The sequence below is a fragment of the Miniopterus natalensis genome, chromosome 12 (assembly GCF_054644295.1).
Source record: "Miniopterus natalensis isolate mMinNat1 chromosome 12, mMinNat1.hap1, whole genome shotgun sequence".
Taxonomy (NCBI): domain Eukaryota; kingdom Metazoa; phylum Chordata; class Mammalia; order Chiroptera; family Miniopteridae; genus Miniopterus; species Miniopterus natalensis.
The window spans coordinates 44,551,929-44,572,872 of NC_142092.1; the positions used below are offsets into that span (position 1 = coordinate 44,551,929).

The 20,944-nt window shown below is 42.8% G+C and overlaps 1 protein-coding gene across 3 annotated transcripts in view; it reads left to right on the plus strand.

The window, feature by feature from the left end:
- NTRK2 (neurotrophic receptor tyrosine kinase 2) overlaps positions 1–20,944 on the plus strand; it is a 283,569-nt gene that overhangs the window by 208,290 nt on the left and 54,335 nt on the right. For all 3 annotated transcript variants that reach the window (XM_016223028.2, XM_087822730.1, XM_087822731.1), the window contains 2 exons: positions 5,442–5,572; positions 16,124–16,296. In XM_016223028.2, coding sequence (XP_016078514.1) covers positions 5,442–5,572; positions 16,124–16,296 — 304 coding nt within the window. The remainder of the gene's footprint in view (positions 1–5,441; positions 5,573–16,123; positions 16,297–20,944) is intronic.

Consider the following 20,944-nt stretch of genomic DNA (forward strand, 5'->3'; position numbering starts at 1 on the left):
GTAAATTTACTTTTACAAGGTAGATGATTTTACTTGTTTCAATATGCTACCCACGAAGTAGACATTAAGATTGATAGTAAATAATTTTTATTAATTGTGTTCAGATCAAGCTCAAGCACTTTTCAAGGTATTTAACTTTTATATCCTGCTGTTCACGCTCATATTTTATGTTTATTGGTCATTTTTTAATGAAATTCTTCATTGTGAGATGTTTGGTCCATTTCAGGTGATAAATGTGAATGTTTGAAGCATTTCCACTAGAAAAGATAATTAACTAAATGAAATACCTGTTACCATTTTAATGTCAGGAAATGCGTACTGCCTTCAGTCTCGATTGGGCCTGTGTTAGAGTCCAAGGGTGGCTCTCTGAAAGTCAGCACACCGGAGCCCTACCTAGCACAGCCGCTTTCTGGCTATCTGGCCCTGGGGAAGTCACTGTCTGGCCCCAAGTCTCACTCGTTGACTGTCAGACACAGGGAGTCAGCCCCGCTGATCTTTAAATCCTCTTCCCAATCACAGCACCCAGTCCTCTGAGATGGATCCACTGAGGCAACAGGCCTACATTTAGGTTTGTAGAGAAGCAGAGAGATTGCTCCTAATAAGGGATATTATCCTCTGAGTCTATATTACTTTTTACCTTCCTGTTCAAAACTTTAAAATATCTTTCCTTTGAGCTGCAGATCACTTAGTACTTGGCATATATGAGAAACTCAATAAATGTCTCAAGTCAAGGTCTGTGTGCTGAGCAGGCTATGTTGACTGGGCCAAGGTTTTCTATGAAACCTCATTTCTGGGGAAACTGGAGGGACACGCTTCCCATTTCAACCCTGAGTGGGTGGAGATCTAATTATTTATTTATTATTTATTTTTAGGTTTCATGGTAATGGATATAGACATGGATTAATACTTTATCTATAGCCTGTGTGTATATATAGAATATTTACTTCTGGGTGATATCAATACCAGGAATTTGATTTAGACCCTCTGAAACTGGCAGCATCTCTTAAACTACTGAAGCTACTTTGTGACAAAATGCATTTTTCAGCTGCTGTAATGTGATGTTAATACAGAACCGGAAATCTACTCAGCTCTGGTCCAGTCGGAGCAAATGACTGAGGGCACCAAGTTTCCACTCTGGAAAATTCCATTCATGACAAAGATGGCCAGACAGTCCTCAGCCACTCATCTCGATGACTATTACCGGCCATCAGCTTCTCCCTGATTCTGCAGAGTAGACTTATTTGCACAATAATCTAATCACATGCTTTCCTTTGACTATATTGATGTATATAGTTCAGGCCACAGACCACACGAATTTGGCAGTGTTACACCATGCACACCTCTTATTAATGCCTCCTTTTCTTTTGGCAAGGTGAAAAAGAAAAACTTTATCTATAAAACTTTTTTTTAATGAATTTTTCTTTTCTTTTTTTTTTTTTCAGCTTTCCTCTAAATCTAGAAAGCCATTTGTGGTAAAGTTGTGGCATTTATTTATTTATTAGTTATTCATATTGGGTTTGATGTGATTTTAATCAAGACTCCAAAGTTCAGAACAGGATTCAGAACAGGACCTCAGGGGAAAGGAAGTGTGTAAAAAGTTGACATGTTTACCTGATAGCTTATTTATCATGGGTCCTTAGACTCACTCCGCTCAGGCTATTTCGTATAAACGAATCCAAATGTTCATAGGGCTCCTTAAGACAGTGATATTCAAGGTGCTGGTCCACAATGAGATAAGGAGCTTGTCAGAATCAATGTTTTGCTTCCTTCACTAAGACAGTTTTGCTCCTAGAAAAAGTCATCTTAGTGCCATGCATACAACCAAACCCCCCTCCCTCAGACCCCGGCCTTTTAATTTCAGAATAAGTAGCAGCCCAGTGATTCTTCAGCTTAGGCGAGCAACTGAACCCCTCTGTGCCCCGGGCCCTGAAGATGAAGGCCCTGGAGGGTGGAGAGGGAGCTGTGTGCGAGGGGCGTATCCAGGATGACAGCAGTGAGGGGCAGAGGTGTCATAGGCTGGCGGCCCCCTAAGGAAGACACTTTATGATAGCTGGGCTCTAGCGGGAGGGAGAGAGAGCCAGAAATCAGGCACGAGGGCCCGACCTACCTACGGGTGGCTTCCATTGGGAGGGCTGCAGGGAAAGGCATGGATGTCCTGGGGGCATCACCAGGCTTCATTTGAGTCAAGGGACTAAAGGGAAATTTAAGGAGAGCTCATGGATGACAGGCAGCAATCCCAGAAGGCCCCAAGGAAAGGTCTGTGAGGGGGCTAAGGGGTGAGCATTGACTCAGCCTGGGGCACTTATGAGCAAAGCTGGGATGAGAGGCTGGATAAGGAAAGGACACCCTAAGGGGGTCCCGAGGACTTCTGGTGGTGACTGCAGGGCACAGGAAATGGGGCAGGTGAGGATAAGTTCTGATGCTCTTTGGAAAATGAGAAGAAATTCTTAGCTCAGGTTAGTTGTCCTTCCCACTCCTGACACCTCAGGGAATTGGGCAGCTTGATTGCCTACGTACTCAATAAGGTGGTTGTCACTGACTGAAATCATACGATTAAACAGAGTTTGCCTGTGGTCTTTTATAATTCAGCACATTTTTCAACAAATATTTTATGGCACCAACTGTATGCAAAGTACTGTGACACCCTGTCAGGAATGCAAATACAAGCACAAAATTGTTACCTGTGTCCCTGAGTGGCTTTCAGTCTTATAAAAGAGAGATTAATTCTGTTTGGGGAACATTGGCAAAAGGCCACCATTCATCTAACCTATTATTTCCCAAGCCAACAAAGTAAATGGATACAAACTAGCCATTTCTTAAAGAAAAGGTGCATTTACTGCTTTTACTGTCAACATGGGAAAACTGGTCGCATCAATTTTAGTTTTGGAGATGCTGAAATTTTGTCTTTAGCCATATAGCTTTATAAACTATTTCTTACTGACTTTTTCTCCTCCTTGGAAATTAAAAAAAAAAGAAAATTTAAATCAAATTTCAAAAAAAGTTAAAGACTTGCCTTGATCTGGTTAGAGTGTAAAGTAAATCAAGTGGCTATTTAATTCCCAGTGAACACATGACAACCACGGAGTTAAATATTAGATTTAAATGGGGCAGCTAATTCTCTGCAAGAATTCCATTTGTCTCTTTATATGGGTGCTCTAACTAATGAACACATTTCTCTCCTTTTCAATTCGGGCGTTGCTACCAGAGCACGAGATATTAATATACATTCTTATATTCATTAATGTTGCTCATAAAAGACCTTTGATTTTTATCACCCTGGGTTCCCAGAGGCCCGTGGAAACTATCATTGCTTCAAACCACATGAAGCAATGGGAAAATCCTACTAAAGTAAAACCTTAATCACCACTTGCATTTTATATCATTTAGTATCTAAAAAGAAACTGTATAGCATTTTCATCAACATAGAATGGGTGAGCACGTGGTGGTATAGCCCTTCCACAGAATATTCTAAAGCAGTAAAAGCAAAAGAATTACTACTTCACACACTGTAACCCAATAAAACTCAATCTCAAGGACATTGTTGAATGAAAGGTACAGTATAGGGAAGAATACATACAGTGTGATTCCATGTATGTAGGTTCAAAACCAGGCAAAGCCAAGCAATGTTTTGTTAAGGATATATCATTAGTAGCCAGTCTAGAAAGGACATGATTGCCACAAATTTAAGATAGCAGTTATCCCTGGGAGGGGGTAGGGAAGTGAACACAATCAAGAAGGAACACAGTGGTGCTTCTGAGCACTAGTGATTTTCTGTTTCTTAAATGGAAAGTTGGTTGTATGGGCATTCATTGTATTATTATTTAAACTGCAGAGATATGCTTTGCATTTTCTTTTGTTTTTATAATGTGGTTTGCAGTCAAGAAAAAAGTTTTAAAGAAAGTTTATCAAATTAAACCACAGTAACAAATCCTTTCTCTGTGCTAAGCACAGGCGGTAACAGCAGATAGACGGGGCTTGTCTTAGCCTTGGGGAGTTTACAGATGAGAAATAATTGGGGGATAAGTCAGAATTTAACTAAGCACAAGCCATGATATAACATGAGTCCAGAGGAGGAGGTCTCTGGTGGTCAGAGCCATCCTGGAAAACTCTCTGAGAGAGTGAGGATTTGAACTGCCTTTGCAGGGTGAGCTAAGCAGGGAGGAAGCTGGGGTACTAGTTTTACTTTTTACTGCATTACTTATATATTTTAATTTCTCTTGCCATGCTTAACACAATCTACAGTTGAATAGAAACTTTGTGGTGTAGAAGAAAAACCATGGACTCTGGATTAAGACAGACCAGGGTTCAAATCCCAACTCCTCCATTCCCACACTGTGGGCCATTGATATTCCTGCAGACTCAGTTTCCCCATGTGTAAAATGCAGAGAAGAATGCTTCACAGGGTAGTGAGAGAGAAATGAGAGAACATTATTGGCCACACATTCCAAGCCCTGAGGAAGCGTTTTAATACTGCTATTCAGCCATGAGGAGTTCAGAAAGGAATGGTGGCCAATGACCTGGCTGTCACCCTGTGCTCAGGGAGTTAATATTGATATGCTGGTAAAGAGACACAAGCTCGCTCTGCTGTTCCATCCTCTGCAATCCCCTTTCGGGCTCCTCCACTGGCTCTGCCCTGAGTACTGCTTGGCTCTGCTTTCCACCTGCAGCTAAAGGGCTTCAAAGGGCCTTTGCTTCCTGCCTTGTTCCCCCAGAAAGGCAAATGGATGAGTGACAAGGGCCTGCTCTGCCCTAAACTGAGGGGAGAAATATTCTCTCCTTCCCAGAGGCATTTATTCTTGTCCCTTCTTGGCTTTGGAGAGCTAAGACTATGGCATGTCTTAGAAAGAGACTAAGGAAGGCAGCCTTGAGCACAGTCTAGACATTTCTGGTCTGAACAAAGGGAATTATTGGGGATCAACCATGGGCTAGCCCACACACCAGGAAGCCCAAACTGGGATGAAGACAAAGCTTTAATTCACAGCGCAGGTCTTGCATTTTCCCTCGGTGTCCTCTGAGCCTCTCTCCCTCAGGAGCCTGAGGCAGCTTAACAAAGAATTAGGGATTCCTGGCTATCTCTCCACTTTTCCCCACCAGACACACAACTGACAAATATATGCACAGCATCTGGCTTGTAAGAGGCCTGCCATGAAGGTCTGTTTCTTTCTCATTCCTCCCCTTTCCTAGTCTGTAAAGTCCATTAATGACCTCTGCAGCCAACAGCTAAGTCTACTTTAGTTCTATCAGAAGCAATAAATAAGCTCTGGAGAGCAAGTCGATGGCACCGTCTCCCCGCCGTGTGGACTTCAAGGGTGGACACCGGGCTTCTCCTCTGCTTTGCTGGGTGCAGAGAAGAGCTCAGGATTCAGGTCCCTGACTCCCCACCCTCTGCCTTCCCCTCTGTGCACTTTGATTCCAATTTCCATTCTGTCTTTCTTTTACAGTTGTTCAGCACATCAAGCGACACAACATTGTTCTGAAAAGGGAGCTAGGCGAAGGAGCCTTTGGAAAAGTTTTTCTAGCTGAATGCTATAACCTCTGTCCTGAGCAGGACAAGATCTTGGTGGCAGTGAAGGTAAGAGAACACTCCAGAATGTTTTGTCATCCACGGTCTTAGGAATGTGTGGAAGTGTTACTTTATTTTGTTTTAGTCGCCAATTCAGGCGCAAATGATGTCTGCTATGAAAGATGTGTTCACACTCTTTTAACTAAGTGGACGGTGGGAAGGATATTTGGGGCACATGCAACCGTCAAAGGTTCTCTTTAGGGGACAACCTACCAGTCTGAAGGCTGTGACTAAATTCTGGAGGGAGGTCGACGCGGTCAGACGGAATTTAGTCAGCTAAGTCTTGGGGACCCAGCCTGTCTCCTTGGATTGCTCGGTGCTTGTGCCCAGCTCAGGCGCATCTGTTCTCACGTCGAGGTTCTAGAAAGGAGACCGTGGAGTTCACGCCCTCTCTCAGCCTCTGTCCCACTGAGATCTTCTGCTATATCTTACCTTGTCCCTCCCAAATGTGTCCAAAGCCCCAGGATTTTATATAGTGCAGATGTGATTTCATCCTGGGGTGGATAGAATTCCTTATAGATTTTGCCACCCTGGCAAATACAAGGTTTTACTAAAATAAAGAAGCTTGAAAGTCCTTTATCATAGCCATTTTCTCAGAAACTCAAAAAGGAGACCTGGTCTCCAATAAGATAAACATTATTGAAGGGGATAAAATTTCCGCTGAGCTCCCTAAGACACAAGAATTAACAAAAATAATAAAAAACTCTAGATCTTTTACCTATGCATCATCAAATTAAAAATAAAACTCACCAAGGTATTGAGTAACATGTAAAACACCTAAAAGAGGCAAATATTGATAAAATGAATTAAGTGGCAAGTGTTATGGACATGGCCAATGTAATAAAATGCAACTCTTTGGCTTTATATAAGATGATTGAATATTGGTTTTTTGTTTCTTTGTTTCTGCCAAACACAGAATATTTGTATAAATGGCATTTGTTTACTAGTTACAGCAGCTCAACTTAAGTTTTTAAAATCAAATGTATATTCCATTACTGTTTTACTTAGTGTTAAAACACTTCAGTATATACAAAATGGGTAATTGAGGGGAGAGAGAAAATTATTCTTGAACTTGCCCAGCCTGCAGACTAAACACAATATCTGTTAAAGTCCATCCGGAAGAAAACTGCATGTTTATTTTTTTCATCATCAAAAGTTAAGTAACCCAAGTGGCATCAGTTCTCCTAGACCTAGACTCTCAGGAAAGGCTCCTAAAACCTGCACTTTGGGGTGAATAAAGGTCAGACCTTTTTAGGGATGATAAATGTAATAACTATCGAAAAAGCATTATCTCACTCAGATCGGCAAACGGGAGGTGGGGTGAGACAGAGGAGGAAAGAGAGGACAGGAGATATGAGAGAAAGGTGAGGTCACACGGGTTAAGGTGCAAAGTAAGAATCCTGCAGTGACTTTGGGGTGTTGACTCCCTGCTGCTGCAATTGCTTCCCCTTTTCTTTCATTTACTCAAAAAGTTTGTTATTTTTTAAGCACAAAATGTTCAGAACATTTGGCAATGTTAAATCTGCAGTCTTTACTTCATTCTTTTGCTATCTTATTTTTTCTCTCTTTGGATAAATAAGACCAAAAGGTGCCTCTATTTTTGTAGATTCATAGGCTGATAAAATGTTAGCACTGAAAGAAGTTTAGGGAACATCTAATTCTAATCTAGCCACATGTTATAGACTAAGGAGACTAAGACCATGGATTTATGTTCTGGCCCATGTTTCCCACTGCTATTTGGGGGCCACTGGGGAGCTAAATCAGGCTTTCAGACTGAATTCACTTCATGGGGTGACATGTGAGAAATTTTAAATGTGAGAAAATCCTGGGAGATTAGGAAATCCTAGGTGACGGTGGAGGAGTAGCTGAGAGACCTCAGACAGGTGTAGAGATGGATGGACATTTCTTGGTATAACTTTTCATCTTAGTATAATTCCTTATTCTATGCCTACCTCTTTGTACTTCTTGAAAAGCCCTTAAGGAGAGGTTGTTGCATAGCTAAGTCCAGGGCACCCTCAACTCATATGTTACATATTCTCCCAAACACATGCTAAGATAGGACATTAGGGGCTAGTAATGACAAAGGGGTAGTCAGTGACAGCAATGTAGCCAGTTGTCCTGCCCACAGCGTGCTTCCACCTGGGCATATCTCTTATCACCATCCAATCCATTGCTGCAATTCCATGTCTGGAGGGCCCAAACCAGCCCCTTAGTCCACACAACTCCCACTAATCCATCAGCTCTTGGTGCAAGGTGCTCCTCCAGGGGAGACTTCCCCTTGCCAGCTCCCCCATCTAGGTCAGACCTCCCTATTATATGGTATTAAGTCATCTACACTTCCAGCGAGGCTTCTCTCTTGTTTAAATTCCGTTCACAGCCCTGATTCTACCTCTGACCCAAACACAGAACCTAGACCTCATGCACTTCCTGGCTTTGCCAAATAAGTGTTTGCAAATTAGTGACCTATGAGAAATGTTTGCTCTTTAATCAACACTGCTAAGCAAAACAAAACAAAACAAAACAAAACAAAAATGGATTTGCCCCATTTGTATCATATCCGGACTCCTTCTCTTTGCTAGTCCCCTTCTTGAAATTCAAATGAAACTATTATCTCAAGTAGAGTGGACAAACTGCCTACAGCTTGAAAATTCATTCCAACTTCAAGGTCGCACACCTAAGAATTCTTGTCTCACTGACCTTGAATGTGCATTTTGTTGGAATCAGAGGGTTTGCCTGTGTTTGCTAGAATGACAACAGGCTTCTGAGAGGATGCTCATTTTAACTTCTGGGATCCAGAGGCTGCAGCCATACAAGGAACAAGTCCTGTCTCCCACAGACTCCGGGATGAACTGGATCAAAATGACACATGGACCTTTCCCGGAGCTGCCTTTCACCAGGCTGACCTAATCATTTTTAGGGCTGTGGGCTAATTGGGAACGTGTTCAAGGACTATCTGATGAGCCTGAAAGGAAGATTCTATTGGCTCAGCCCTGATCAGAAGAAAGGGATGTTTATAAGGAATGAAACAAACTGGACACAGCGCCCAGAGCCTGCACAGCCTGGCACCTCTCAGGAGTGGCTGCCAGGCTGCTCTTCCATGGGAGGCACCCAGGGATGTTTGACAGCCTTTCTGCCCGTTGCCTAGCAACTCTTGCAGCATTGATTATGCATGCTAAGAAACAGCAGCTATTGTCCTTTCCCCTTCTCTAGAAGGAGCTGACTGGCTTGAAATCTAAGGCTTTGCATTCAGACTGACAGATATCAGGTTCCTGGAAATTCTGGTGTCCCCTGCTCCAAGTGATTTAAAAGCTGGAGGAGTCCACAGGAACCAGTTTAAGATGGGGGTGATGCTCAGGCATGTGCAGGGCACTCAAGGGCACATGGAGGCTGAGCTTGCCTCTCCCATTAGAGTGTCTGCTTGTTTAGAATCAACCGGATTGCCCTTTTCTTGATATTTTTGGATGACCTTTGTTTTTTTAGTGAAATGGATTCATCAACCATATCTCCCTTTACACTGAATTTCAATTGAAGAACCAACAGAGAGGATGAGAAGTCTGTGATTAAAATGAGTTACTTTGCCTTTAAGTACTTCAATTGCCAAGGAAACGCTTCACTGTAGGTTTCCTGCATTGGATGCATTAGCTATTTTTGTCGCTATCCACCCTCCATTTCAATAGCTACAATTCCTACAACATTTTTTTGTATTATGAATGCATGTTGATTTTTGTTTTTTAAATATAGCTACAAGTGTTGATGGATTGATGGCCTCGTCTCCCCCTCCACTAACTTAGGTGTATTCCTAGAAACATCACATGCCGAATACGAGAGAGACCATAAAAATCACACACACACACACACATATATATATATATATCCCAAATCTCCTGTTTGATAAATGAAAAAACTAAGACCCAGGGAAGTCAAGTGGCTCCCTCAAGGTGTAAGTTAAAGTGAGTAAGAGGTGCTGTGAAGGAAGACTTGGCGAGATAAAAAATAGCAGAATCTAAGTTCAGCAGGCACTTTCTTTGAGATCTAACTTAGGATTTTTGGGTTTTGTGTTCCTGCATATCTTCTTGTCGGCACAGGGAATAATGACGGTTATCTTCACCAAGAACTTTGTTAGAGTTGATGGATAAGCCCTCTGGCACATTATCATGAGGCAGCCACAAGTACCATCCAATTCATTGCTGCAATTCCATGTCTGGAGGGCCCAAACCAGCCCCTTAGTCCACACAACTCCCACTAATCTATCAGCTCTTGGTGCAAGGTGCTCCGCTAGGGGAGACCTCTCCTTGCCAGCTCCCCCATCTAGGTCAGACCTCCCTATTATATGGTATTAAGTCATCTACACTTGTCCTTTATAACATTTGTCAAGGTTGTTAATTATATAGGTATTCATGGACTTATTTAATCAATGGTAAGAATGTCTATATCTTCCATTAGAGTGGTATATTCTTGAATGTGGGAACCATATCTTTTAGCACATGGCCTAATGTGTAGTAACATGCAGTAAATGCTTGTTAAATAAATGAAGGGATGGACAGATGGATGGACAGGTAGACTACAGATAAAGTAAAGAGTTGGCAGTTAACATTTCTAGGTAAGGAAATTATTTGATGAGCTATTGACAGTCATAGAATTTTATAGCTGAGAGGAACTGTAAAGAGAATATGTATAGAACAATGTAATCTAATGAAGGATCATCTTAGAAATCATCAAATCACTGTACAGATACATAGACCTCTTATTGCTATTCTTTAGCTTAATTCTCACATTTTGCCAATGAGAAAATAAGAACCCAGAGAAGATAAATGACCTACCCAAAGTCACACAGTTTGAATGAGGTCATTTAATGTCAACCCTAGGACTAAAACTCAGGTCTCCTCATCAGATGCCCATTGTGGACCACACTTTTATTTATTAAATTTTACATGTGCCTGGCAAACCAAATTAAGAAAATTCAACACACTACCACTTATCAAGCAATACAAAGGAGTGTGTTAGTTGTGCTCATGTGCATGTAAGGATAAGAGATATTTTCATGTTTTCCAAATAAAAATGTAATTCAAGGGAATAGGTGGAAATAAGGAAAACTGAGTCTTGGAATGAGGGCTTTGGCTTCAGCAAAATATAATCAGCTCTGATATGAAGAGCAGTATAATGCTCATTGGAAACCAACTCAAGCTGGTTCAAACAGAAAAGAGAATTTATTTGCTGAAGCTACTGGTAAGCCTTGCAACTGGTATCTAGCTTTCAGCATTGCAAAATCCAGGGAATCAATTATCTATATATCCATTTATTTGTCTAGGCTCTGTTTTCCTCTATATTGATTGCATTCTCAGGCAGGCTTTTCTGACACCATGTTAAAGACTTGGCAGCAATAGCTCTGGGTTTAGATCCTGCCATCCTAGCAACCCAAAAGAGAGCTCTTTTCCCCCAACAATTATGCAGAAGTCGAAGGGCTGACTTTTATTGGCTTGCCTTGAGTTGTGTCACCAGGTCCTATGGCCAAGGGAACAGAATATTCTGATTATCCAGGCCCAATACACATGCATATTCTGGGAAATGGAAGATTGGGTCAACTCTACCCAATACACATGACTGAATGTGGGGCATTGGTTTCCCAAAAGGATATTAGAGATGTTCTAGCCAGAAGTAAATAGGAACTGCCGAACAGTTGGGCCTCATTGTGACTGGAACAGTTGGGATCCAAGAGTTCACTCGGGATTTGAGGTAGCCCTATGACTGTCCCTTCTTTACCCTCTCAGCTACAGCCATCAGGGATTGTCCTCTAGGCTTCCCTGCTAATGTAGTGCAGCTGTTCTCTGCTGTTCTCTAACATTTGACTGCTGATTCCATGGCAGCTGCTGCTCATATGGCCTCTCTTACTTACATGTGATTCCTCAAGAAAGAGAATACTATGTGTCCAGTTATTCCACTCAGTCTTCATGCCAGGCCAGCTACCTGTGGTCCAGCCATCCAAGGTACTCATGTGGCACAGATGAGGCCACCTATGGGAAAGAAGTAACTAGAGCCAGTTGTCTCAGAATATGTTTAAAGGCAGAATAAGAGCTTGCGAAGGAAAGCTCTTTCTCTCTAATTCTGGAAGAGTGCAGCAATTCATAAACGGGAAAGTGTGCCGAGCATTCATCGATTCAAGCACTCTACCCAGGAGAGTTCATTTCTAAGACAGATGGCTGTTTTCTTTTTGTCTTTCTTGTTGTGTGTCTGTGACGGTCATTGTATCTGTACTCACATCCTGATTAATGTGAAGCCCCTGTCTCATTCCTCCCTCTTCCTGTGCTCTCCACTTCTCTGTTTACATCGGCGTGTGAAATCCTTGTTCCTGCAAAATGGAAACGGGTGGTAACAGATAAGTGTATTTAAAAGAACATTTGTCAGTGTTGCCCTAAAAAATTGTTTGCATACCTTAACAATTCCATCTTTACCCGTCTCTAGGAACAGAAATTATAGAACTTTTAATAGTGGCTTTTAAAAGGCTGAATCATCTTTATGGCCCAGACGTTGCTTAATTGATTTCGATTGTTCTTTAGTATAAGTCCATTCTTCCTTGCTGTGTGTGTGTGTGTGTGTGTGTGTGTGTGTGTACACAAGTGCACGCTCACAGGCCCGATAGGGTGGGGAACAACATTTCCTCGGAAGAATCTCTCCTGCACTTGAGTCAGGTAGGCTCCGGTCATTAAGTCCCAGTAACTTCAACTTTTAACCTTTGGTGGGAGATCTGTTTTTTGTCTTGTTAATTTGTCTTGTCGACCCTCTTTTCTGGCTTGTCTCCAATTTATCCCCATCTTTCCAGAAATGCTAAAACCAAAACAGCACATTTCACTCTAATGAAGATTCATCTGGTACCAAACATGGCTGGAGGAGTCATTTCACCCCTCTGTTATCTCTGGGACTTATGAACTGCATTAGTTGTGCTGCTTTTTAATTGACTTTAACATGATAGCCCAAGTTGCAATTGAGTCACAATCTACATGCTCCACCAGCTCCTGCATAGCTGGTGAAATTGTGTCAAACAATTTTATGTGGCATATTTAAAGCCTGTCAATCTATTGCCATTGTCCATATTGGAGGCCAACTTCTGATTCACTCTTTTGAGTCAATATTTTTCTATGAGTTAGTTTATACCTTCCAAAGACTTAGCATTTATAATATGCAATTTGATATAATATGCACGCATAAGTCATCCATTTTAACTCCCAAATTTTTGAAAACATTTTATAGTATGTGAATTAGAACTTAGCCTCATGTTTCTCACTGGATAGTTGACTTGTTAGGTTCTGAACCATTAGAGTCAGCAGGGCTGTGATAATAAATATAGCAGCAATCAACACCCTGGCTATGGTCCTCGTATTTGAGGTTGTCACCTGGTACATAAAGTCCTTGCAAAGTCAGCTATATAAGACTGAGCTGATATGCACAGTGTTGGTTTCTAGTACATAGTGAGCATGGTCTGAGTGTTTGTGATCATTCTTGTTTTCTTACAATCATTTAACTCATTTTTACATTTGTAGGAATGTAGAGGAGTCACCCATTGCACTCTCCTTAGTTTCTAAGATTTCATCTTTATTAAGCTCTTCCTATTTTGGAATTTATTAAAATATACTTTTCCAAAGTTCACTTCGATAAGAATTTGTTAGAAACTTCCTCTACCTTTCTTTAGAGGAGACCCAAAAGTTAGAAGCATCATGTAGCATTGTGACTATCACTTACTCTAAACACTTAGTTGGTCATTGCCTCTAAGAACCTTATAAGAAGGGTGTTTGCCTTAATTCTACTTCAGCCTAGCATTGTTTTCCAACATTCCCAAGGAGAGGGTGATTTTATAGGACAATGTTGTCCAATAGAAGTATAATGTGAGCCACAAATGCAAGCCACATTTGTATTTAAAAAATTCTTGATATACACAATAACAAGGAAAAATAAGTAAAACTAATTTTATTAATATATTTGATTTAACTCAACATATCTCAATATTGTTATTTCAGCATATTAATCTAAAAATATTAATGAAATATTTTCTTGATACCAAGTTTTCAAAACCTGGTGTGTATTTAAATTCATAGCACACCTCAATTTGGACTGGTCACATTTCAAATGACCACTAAGCACATGTGGCTGTTGGTTTGCATTTTGGACAGTACAGGTCTAGAAGGGTAAGAGTCTCCATTAGCAACAGATCTTGACCCAGTGAACCTTATCCAGAAGAACTGAGGCATGTTAACATTCTCATGAATCTTGGTTGCCTCATATGGGAGTTTACTCATTGCCATCTATGTTTTAAGCATGGTGGTGGTCATGGGCACAGTGGGGTCTTACCATAATAATCTCTTTTTAAAAAACTTTCATCTTAACTCTTTTTATGATCTCTAAAAAGTATAAGAGAAGAATATAAGATCATTATAAAGAAAAGGACACTATCTCTTTTTTTAATCTTTTTTTTTAAAAAAATATCTTTATTGATTTCAGAGAGAGAAAGGGAGAGGGAGAGAGAAAGATAGAAACATCAATGATGAGAGGGTCATTGGTCGGCTGCCTCCTGCACACCCCTACTGAAGATCTTGCCCGCAACCCAGGCATGTGCCCTGACCAAGAATCGAAAAGGGATCTCCTGGATCATAGGTCGACGCTCCACCACTGAGCCACGCTGGTCAGGCCAACATCTCTGTTTTCCCTTGTGTCTCCTAAACCACCTATATTTTGAAATGCATAATCATTGGTCAGATCCTACAATTACCAATAACACAATGATTTCAAATAAACTCTCTTGTCTCTCCCACTAGCTTCCTGTTTGCTTTATTATTTCACTGAAGCATTTCAGATGCATGTTAATCATCCTTTCTTTTATTTTACTTCAATAACTTCTCAGTTCTGTGCTGGTTTATTTCATGCTACTCCGTTCTTCCAACTCTGAATCAATGTGTACTCCAGGCAGTAACTCACTTTAGCTCCAGATGAGATCTCTCCCTTGAGAATGTCTTCAGAAAGGATGGAAGCTTTGCAGTGTCAGGAAATTCATGAGAAATAAAAAGAAATGAAGTTACAAAGCAGACACTAGGAGTAAAGAAATAGCAATGATCAATGGTGGGGCAAATGTGCCTATCAAAATGAAACAAGTGGAGAGAATTGTCAAAGTGTGAGGCTGCCACCTCACGCTCCTTGCCAAAGGACTCCAAGAACCAGCCAAGCCTCCCTTAATTGAATAAAATGACAATCAGCCATGGTACTGAAACAGAGATGATTTTTATAAATAGGGTTGATAGCAAGATTTTTCCAACTTCTGATTGCTATCTGACTGTGGTTCCACCCTTAGAAAAATTTGGTCCTCAGTGTGCCAAATTCAGAAGTTGATTTTGCCCAACTTGTTGCCGCCATATTTTCAGAATCTCTTAAAATAGAATTGAATCATAATTTAGAGAAAGGATCCAACATGCAAAAATGGATGGGCACATAAGATAAGGCCAAGTCTCTGAGATGCATTTGCCCCATGAATAGTGAAATCTCTCTTAGATCCAAAAATGGTTCTGAAGCACAGCTTTTGAAATTGAAGTAAGAGTGAAGTCTCTTCTCATAGTAGTTTGCTTTTGGGAAATGGAAATATTAGATGCTTGTTAGCTCTGTCAGTTTGGTGCTCCATCCCCAAGGAAAATTCTGTCTTCTCTACCATGCTGTGTGACAATCTCATTTTCTCTCTCTCTCTCTTTCACACACACACACACACACACACACACACACACACACACACTTCAGCATTTGAATCAACACTACATGGTATATTGTTGATGCCACCGCAGCCCTGGCTCAGTGACTAGCACAGGACGAAAGCCCAGCACATGTGTGTGGCTTCAACAAATGCTAGCTTTGACTTGACATTGTGGTGTCAGGGTAGTCTGAGCCGAGAACAAAGTGCCCAGAGCCTGGCTGGCATGGCCCTGGACATCTTCGTCTTGGCAGCGTGACTGGTTTGCTGGCAGGGATATTTCCTGAGCCAGCAGTGCGTGTGGGCACCAGTGGGAGACGCTTTTTCGAGCGTCACATGATAAAATTGGCAAAATAGTCATTGTGAAAGCTGGAAGGTGGGTACATGAGAGCTTATTATGCTCTTCTCTCTAAGCATTTCCATAATATAAAGTTTTAAGAAAATTATATGAACAGAGGTGGGGTGCTCTTAGCATCCTATAAGCACAACAGGCCCTAAATGGAAGCAAAGTCCATGGCCATAGTTGAGGCCAGAGCAGGGTTAAAGGGGGTGAAGACCAAAGGCTCATGTCCCTAACTTAATGAGGAAACATCTGTGCAGGTGCTTCATAAACTGTCCACCTCTGCAGACCCACATGGGGCTTTTCCTCAGTTACTAATACAAACATTGTTTCCTCAGGAATGAGGCCATTTTCCAATCTTTTGTGCAATAAGGGAGTTGAACTTCCTTCCCATCAGGCAGCTCCGAGCCACTGAAGTGATTCCTTCTGCACACAGCCTTCCCTTTGACACCCTCCCTTTAAGACATGCTGGTTTTCTCCCGTCTGCCTCTCACCCCAGACGCTGAAGGACGCCAGCGACAACGCGCGCAAGGACTTCCACCGCGAGGCCGAGCTGCTCACCAACCTGCAGCACGAGCACATCGTCAAGTTCTACGGCGTCTGCGTGGAGGGCGACCCGCTCATCATGGTCTTTGAGTACATGAAGCACGGGGACCTCAACAAGTTCCTCAGGTACAGTGGGCGGCGAGGGGCGAGGCAGGAGTGGGCTCCGGGTGCGCAGGCCCTGTGGCTCAGACGGCCTGGAGGTGCCTCCAAGGCCACGTCTGCCTCCAACATGCTGTTTTCTTTCCAAGGGAGCTGCCCCTCGGCTTCAAAGGATTGGCAAAGTGCTGCCTGCGATTTCTTGGTAGATGGTGTAATTTAGGAGAAGCAGGAACGATGGGAGGGGCAGGTGACCGATTTGCACCTGCTCTTGCTGGCCTCAGTTTCCTTATGTTTAAAAGGGGTATGATAATATGGACATTAAGGACTAGTGTGATGGGAGGGAACAGTCAGCACTATTGTGATGGGAGGGAATAAATAAATGTTGTCCCCACACCCTTCTTCCCTGCCACATTTTCCTGGCATGTTTATTGTACTTTCTATGTTATGGCAGCGCCTACACCTCTGCTCGCCTCTGGTTTCTGTGGGCGCTGAAGAGGGCTTCCCACTGCAATCAGCTCCAGTGGCTTCATGCAGCCGCTGGAAGATCCAGGAACTGTGCAGTCTAAGCAATACGCCAGCTGCTGAGGGAGCCGTGGAAGGGGGAGAGCTTGTTGCTGTGTTTGGAAATGCAGTCATGTGACCGTCTGATCCCTTTCACCATCTCCGGCCTCATGAATACACGTGTGGCTTCGTTGTCCTGGCTGGGATGAGCCCCTCTCTCTGCTTTGCCTCTAACTGTGTGGGTGACGGAATGGCAGGCGAGGTTAGGAATATGGGGCCAGCTCATGGTGTTCAGAGACAATCGCCCTAAGCGTGCAATAGCCAATGTCAGCAAAGTTTTTCTTGCAGGTGATAGGACAGTGGGTGATGGCAGCTTCCACACATTGTCTCGTCTTTCAGACCTAATGGGAAAGGAGAAGAAGGAGCTGAATTTGGTTGAGGTCTAGCTGCTCATAGGAGAAATATTTTTTCCTTGGCCCCATGCTCTAGGCTACTTCTTTAATTAAAAATGGTGTTTTCCAAAAACTGTAACATAATAAATTCACACATATCTACCTGGATGCGATTAAATGCTTCTGAGAGCTCAGACTGTGCTTGTGCATATAAGCATGCACCTGTGTGTGTGTGTGTGTGTGTGTGTGTTGATTCTTTCCTTTTCGGCACCATCACCCTCTCCCTAGCCCTCCTTCCTGCCTTCCAGAAAGAGCAGGCACCTGGTTCTTCCTCGGCATTTTGCTCAGGGAGCGAAGCTATTGGAAACCTCCTCTGCTCAGTTTCAGAACCTGCTGAACTCTGGGAACGAGAGGTTTCCCACGCCAAGAATCAGGTTCTCAGGTGCAACACGGTGCTGTGATCTGTCTATCCTCTCTCTCTGGAAGGAAACCCAGCCCTTACACTGCCATGCCTGTGTCCCCAAGTGCCATCAGCACTGCCTGTGAAGACAGATGCCTACAGCTATCTCCCCATCCTTTTCATTCGGCCAAAGGGCATCCATTCAGCAGCAACGTGGTCAGGCCCTATGCTAGGTCGGCTGGGAAACGAAGAGTAAAACACAGACCTTGCTTTCCAGGAGATTAGAGTTTCTCTTTTAAGATCTTTCCAGAATTCCCTTCTAATGAGGAGAAGGTAAAGAAGGCTTTTTCAAGCAGTAAGAACTAATATTTATTGAGCCTTTCTAAGCATTTTAAGTGTTATAACTCACTTTATAAACTATTATTGCCATCATTCCCATTTTGCAATTCAAGAAACTGAGTTGTACAGCTAGTGGGTGACAGGGCTGGGATTCAAACCCATAGCCTCTGGCTGCAAAACCCATAGTTTTCCACCACTGCAGCACTTCTCCTGGAGGCGGCTGCTAAAAAATCAGAAGGAAAGTGGTGTGCTACAGAATTCCAGAGCCAGACAGTGTGACTAAGGGCCGACTAACCCACATGGAGAGATTACAAGCCGAGGAAGGGTGAGCAGCCTCCCTGGTCAGAAGCGCCCTGAATCTTCCTGCTCTTCACGCTGGGGCTGTGTGTGTGTGTGTGTGTGTGTGATGGTACTTTTTCCCTCTTAAAGCATGTTCTCCTGGAAGAGATGAGATATGTTTATTTCCAAGAGCTGCAGGGTAACCTGGGGAGTGAAACAGAGGGCTGTTGTGCTAACTTTATTTATACTCTTCTTAAGAGCTTGTTTAGAAGACTCACCTGCCCTCTAAACAAGTTCTCTGTTTACAGCAGGACTTTCTGCTCAAGGGAAGCATCCAGAGGCTTCTCCCACTAGAAGGAGCCTTGTTCAAATACCTAGAAGGAAGCAGGAGGCTGCCCCACCCCAAACATAGTAGTTCAGAGTGCAGGAGGCTTCCGAGGGCTGCCAGCTTTATGGAGCCTTCTGAGTGTGAGGCTGGAGGCTGGGGTTTTGTGTGGAGGTGGCCTTTTGCACTGGCCTCTAATAGTTCCTTTTCCCTGGAGATTTTGCAATGGACAGATTCTTAGAGGAGTTTAGCTAGGCTGTAGCAAATCAACAACTTATTCCACTCTTTGCACTAAATCTATGAATATTTCATCCTGGCCTAGATTCTCTGGGTATTTCAGGGTTTCTCATAGTTTATGTGCTCCCCTAGGTCCTTCTCCTAGTTTGAAGGTCACCTAAGAGCTTTGTCTCCTATGATGAGTGAAAACATTCTCATTTTCCCCTGCCTCTTAGTGCCGGGAAATGTTAGGCTTGAATAATCCTTAGTGAGGTGAGAAGGGCCAGCCCTGTGGAATCCCAAGGATGCCGTCACAGGCCAATCACAAAAAAGAAATGCCCAAAGGATAAGCTGTGTTGTCATGTCACCTCTCCATTTGTTTTTTCAAGAGTATCTTTGTTTGCAAGATTTTCTCTGTTTTTTTTTTTTTGTTTTTTTTTATTAAATTTATTGGGGTGGCATTGCTTAATAAAATTATATAGGTTTCAAATGTACAATTTGATAATACACCATCTGTATATTGAATTGCCTGTTTATCACTCGAAGTCAGATCTTCTTCTGTCACCCTATATTTGACCCCCTTTACTCTTTATAAAGGTTAAAGGAGGTAAAAACATTAAAAAAGAGAAGACACCAGCTACTGCAATTTGGAAATGGACTTACAGCGTAAATAGGGGTAATTCGTGACAACAAACACATAGAAAGGGAGGGGCAAAGGTCTCTGGCTTTTTGACGAAAGGCCACAAAGCACCATAAATGGAGGAACAGTTCCAATTGTTCCTCCCTCAGTGCACTGAGGAAGGCGAAGCAGTATCTCCGCTTTACAGAGCGGGGAGGCAGGTCCAGAGAGATCTGTAGCTCACCCAAGGTAATAGCTAGTGTGTTAGGTCAGGACTCAGATTCAGTTCTGATCCCAGAGCCTCGCCCACTGCACTGTGAGGCTTTTTGCTCCAGCGAGAGGTTTTGACCTGAAGAGATCTACCAGGCATTTCCCCTGCACTGCTCTTCAGTGTGACAAGAGGAGGTCGGGGGCTGTGGTTGGAGTGGAGGTGAAATAAGTGTGTGAGGACTCGCCTTGTGCAAAAACAGGAAGCTCCTCCCTAGGAATGGTACAATCGGATATTTAGAGATAGAGGGCACCTAAATGGTCACACAGCACAATATCCTTTTGTATTTCTGACTAATGGGGAAATCATACACCGGAAAAGTTGAAAGCCTTCCCGAGATCATAGTGCTAGACACTCCGGAGACTGGGAAACTCCCCACCTTCTTGTCCAGTGCTTATTCTCTGAAAATCAAGAATGAAAGATCAGGTGGCAGCACGGTTTGGAAATCAAGGGAACAGGGGATCACTGCTGGCTGGAGCCATGAGAGAGGGGAATAAATGCCTATGCTTGAAATAGCTTATCCCATCTGAGGTGGCGCTGGCGGGTGAGGGGAGGGGCGACACCAGATGGGGGTTCTTGGAGAATTCTGGCTCCCTCATTTTCAAATACTCATACAGCTCTGGCGCCCTGCAGGTATATTCACCACTTTAAAATTCACTTAAAATCCTCTATATTTATTTAAGTACTTCAAGCTGTCTAGAAAGAGATGTCATTGGCACTGACTTTGGAAGGGTGAAGCCCTTTGACCGCACTTTTACTGCTTGCCCTGCAGCACCTCCTCAGGGCAGTGACACCAATCTTGGCTCACCACACAGGGTTCCAGAGGGGACACTGGGCATGCATCTTAAAACTGGGACCCTCCCCTTCAAAAACATCTATCAATGTCACAATGCCTTAAATCAGCGATTTTCAACAGGTGTGCCGTGGCAAGCATACTGGTGTGCTGCAATAATTTTTAAAACATGCAATACCTGACTATTTAGTCAAAGTCACTGTTTTTGTCAGATCAGAAAAAATATAATATTTTTTTGGTGTGCCCCAGAATTTTAGTAATTAGTTTATGTGCCATGAGATGAAAAAAGTTGAAGATCACTGCCTTAAATTCATTCCACAGCTAGGAAAAGGCTGGTGTGTAAGATAGGAGAAAGAGAAGATATGAAATATCATACTCTACCCCTCCCCCCCCAAAAAAGTGTAAAGAATGAAACTTACACAATAAAGGAATAAATGTGTAGTCATTCAAAGGAGCTATCCTATGTGGTGGCCAGTGCAGGAGTTGAGCTGGAGGTCAGGGGGAGAGGTGGGCACAAGGAGATGGTATTGTTCACAGGGAATG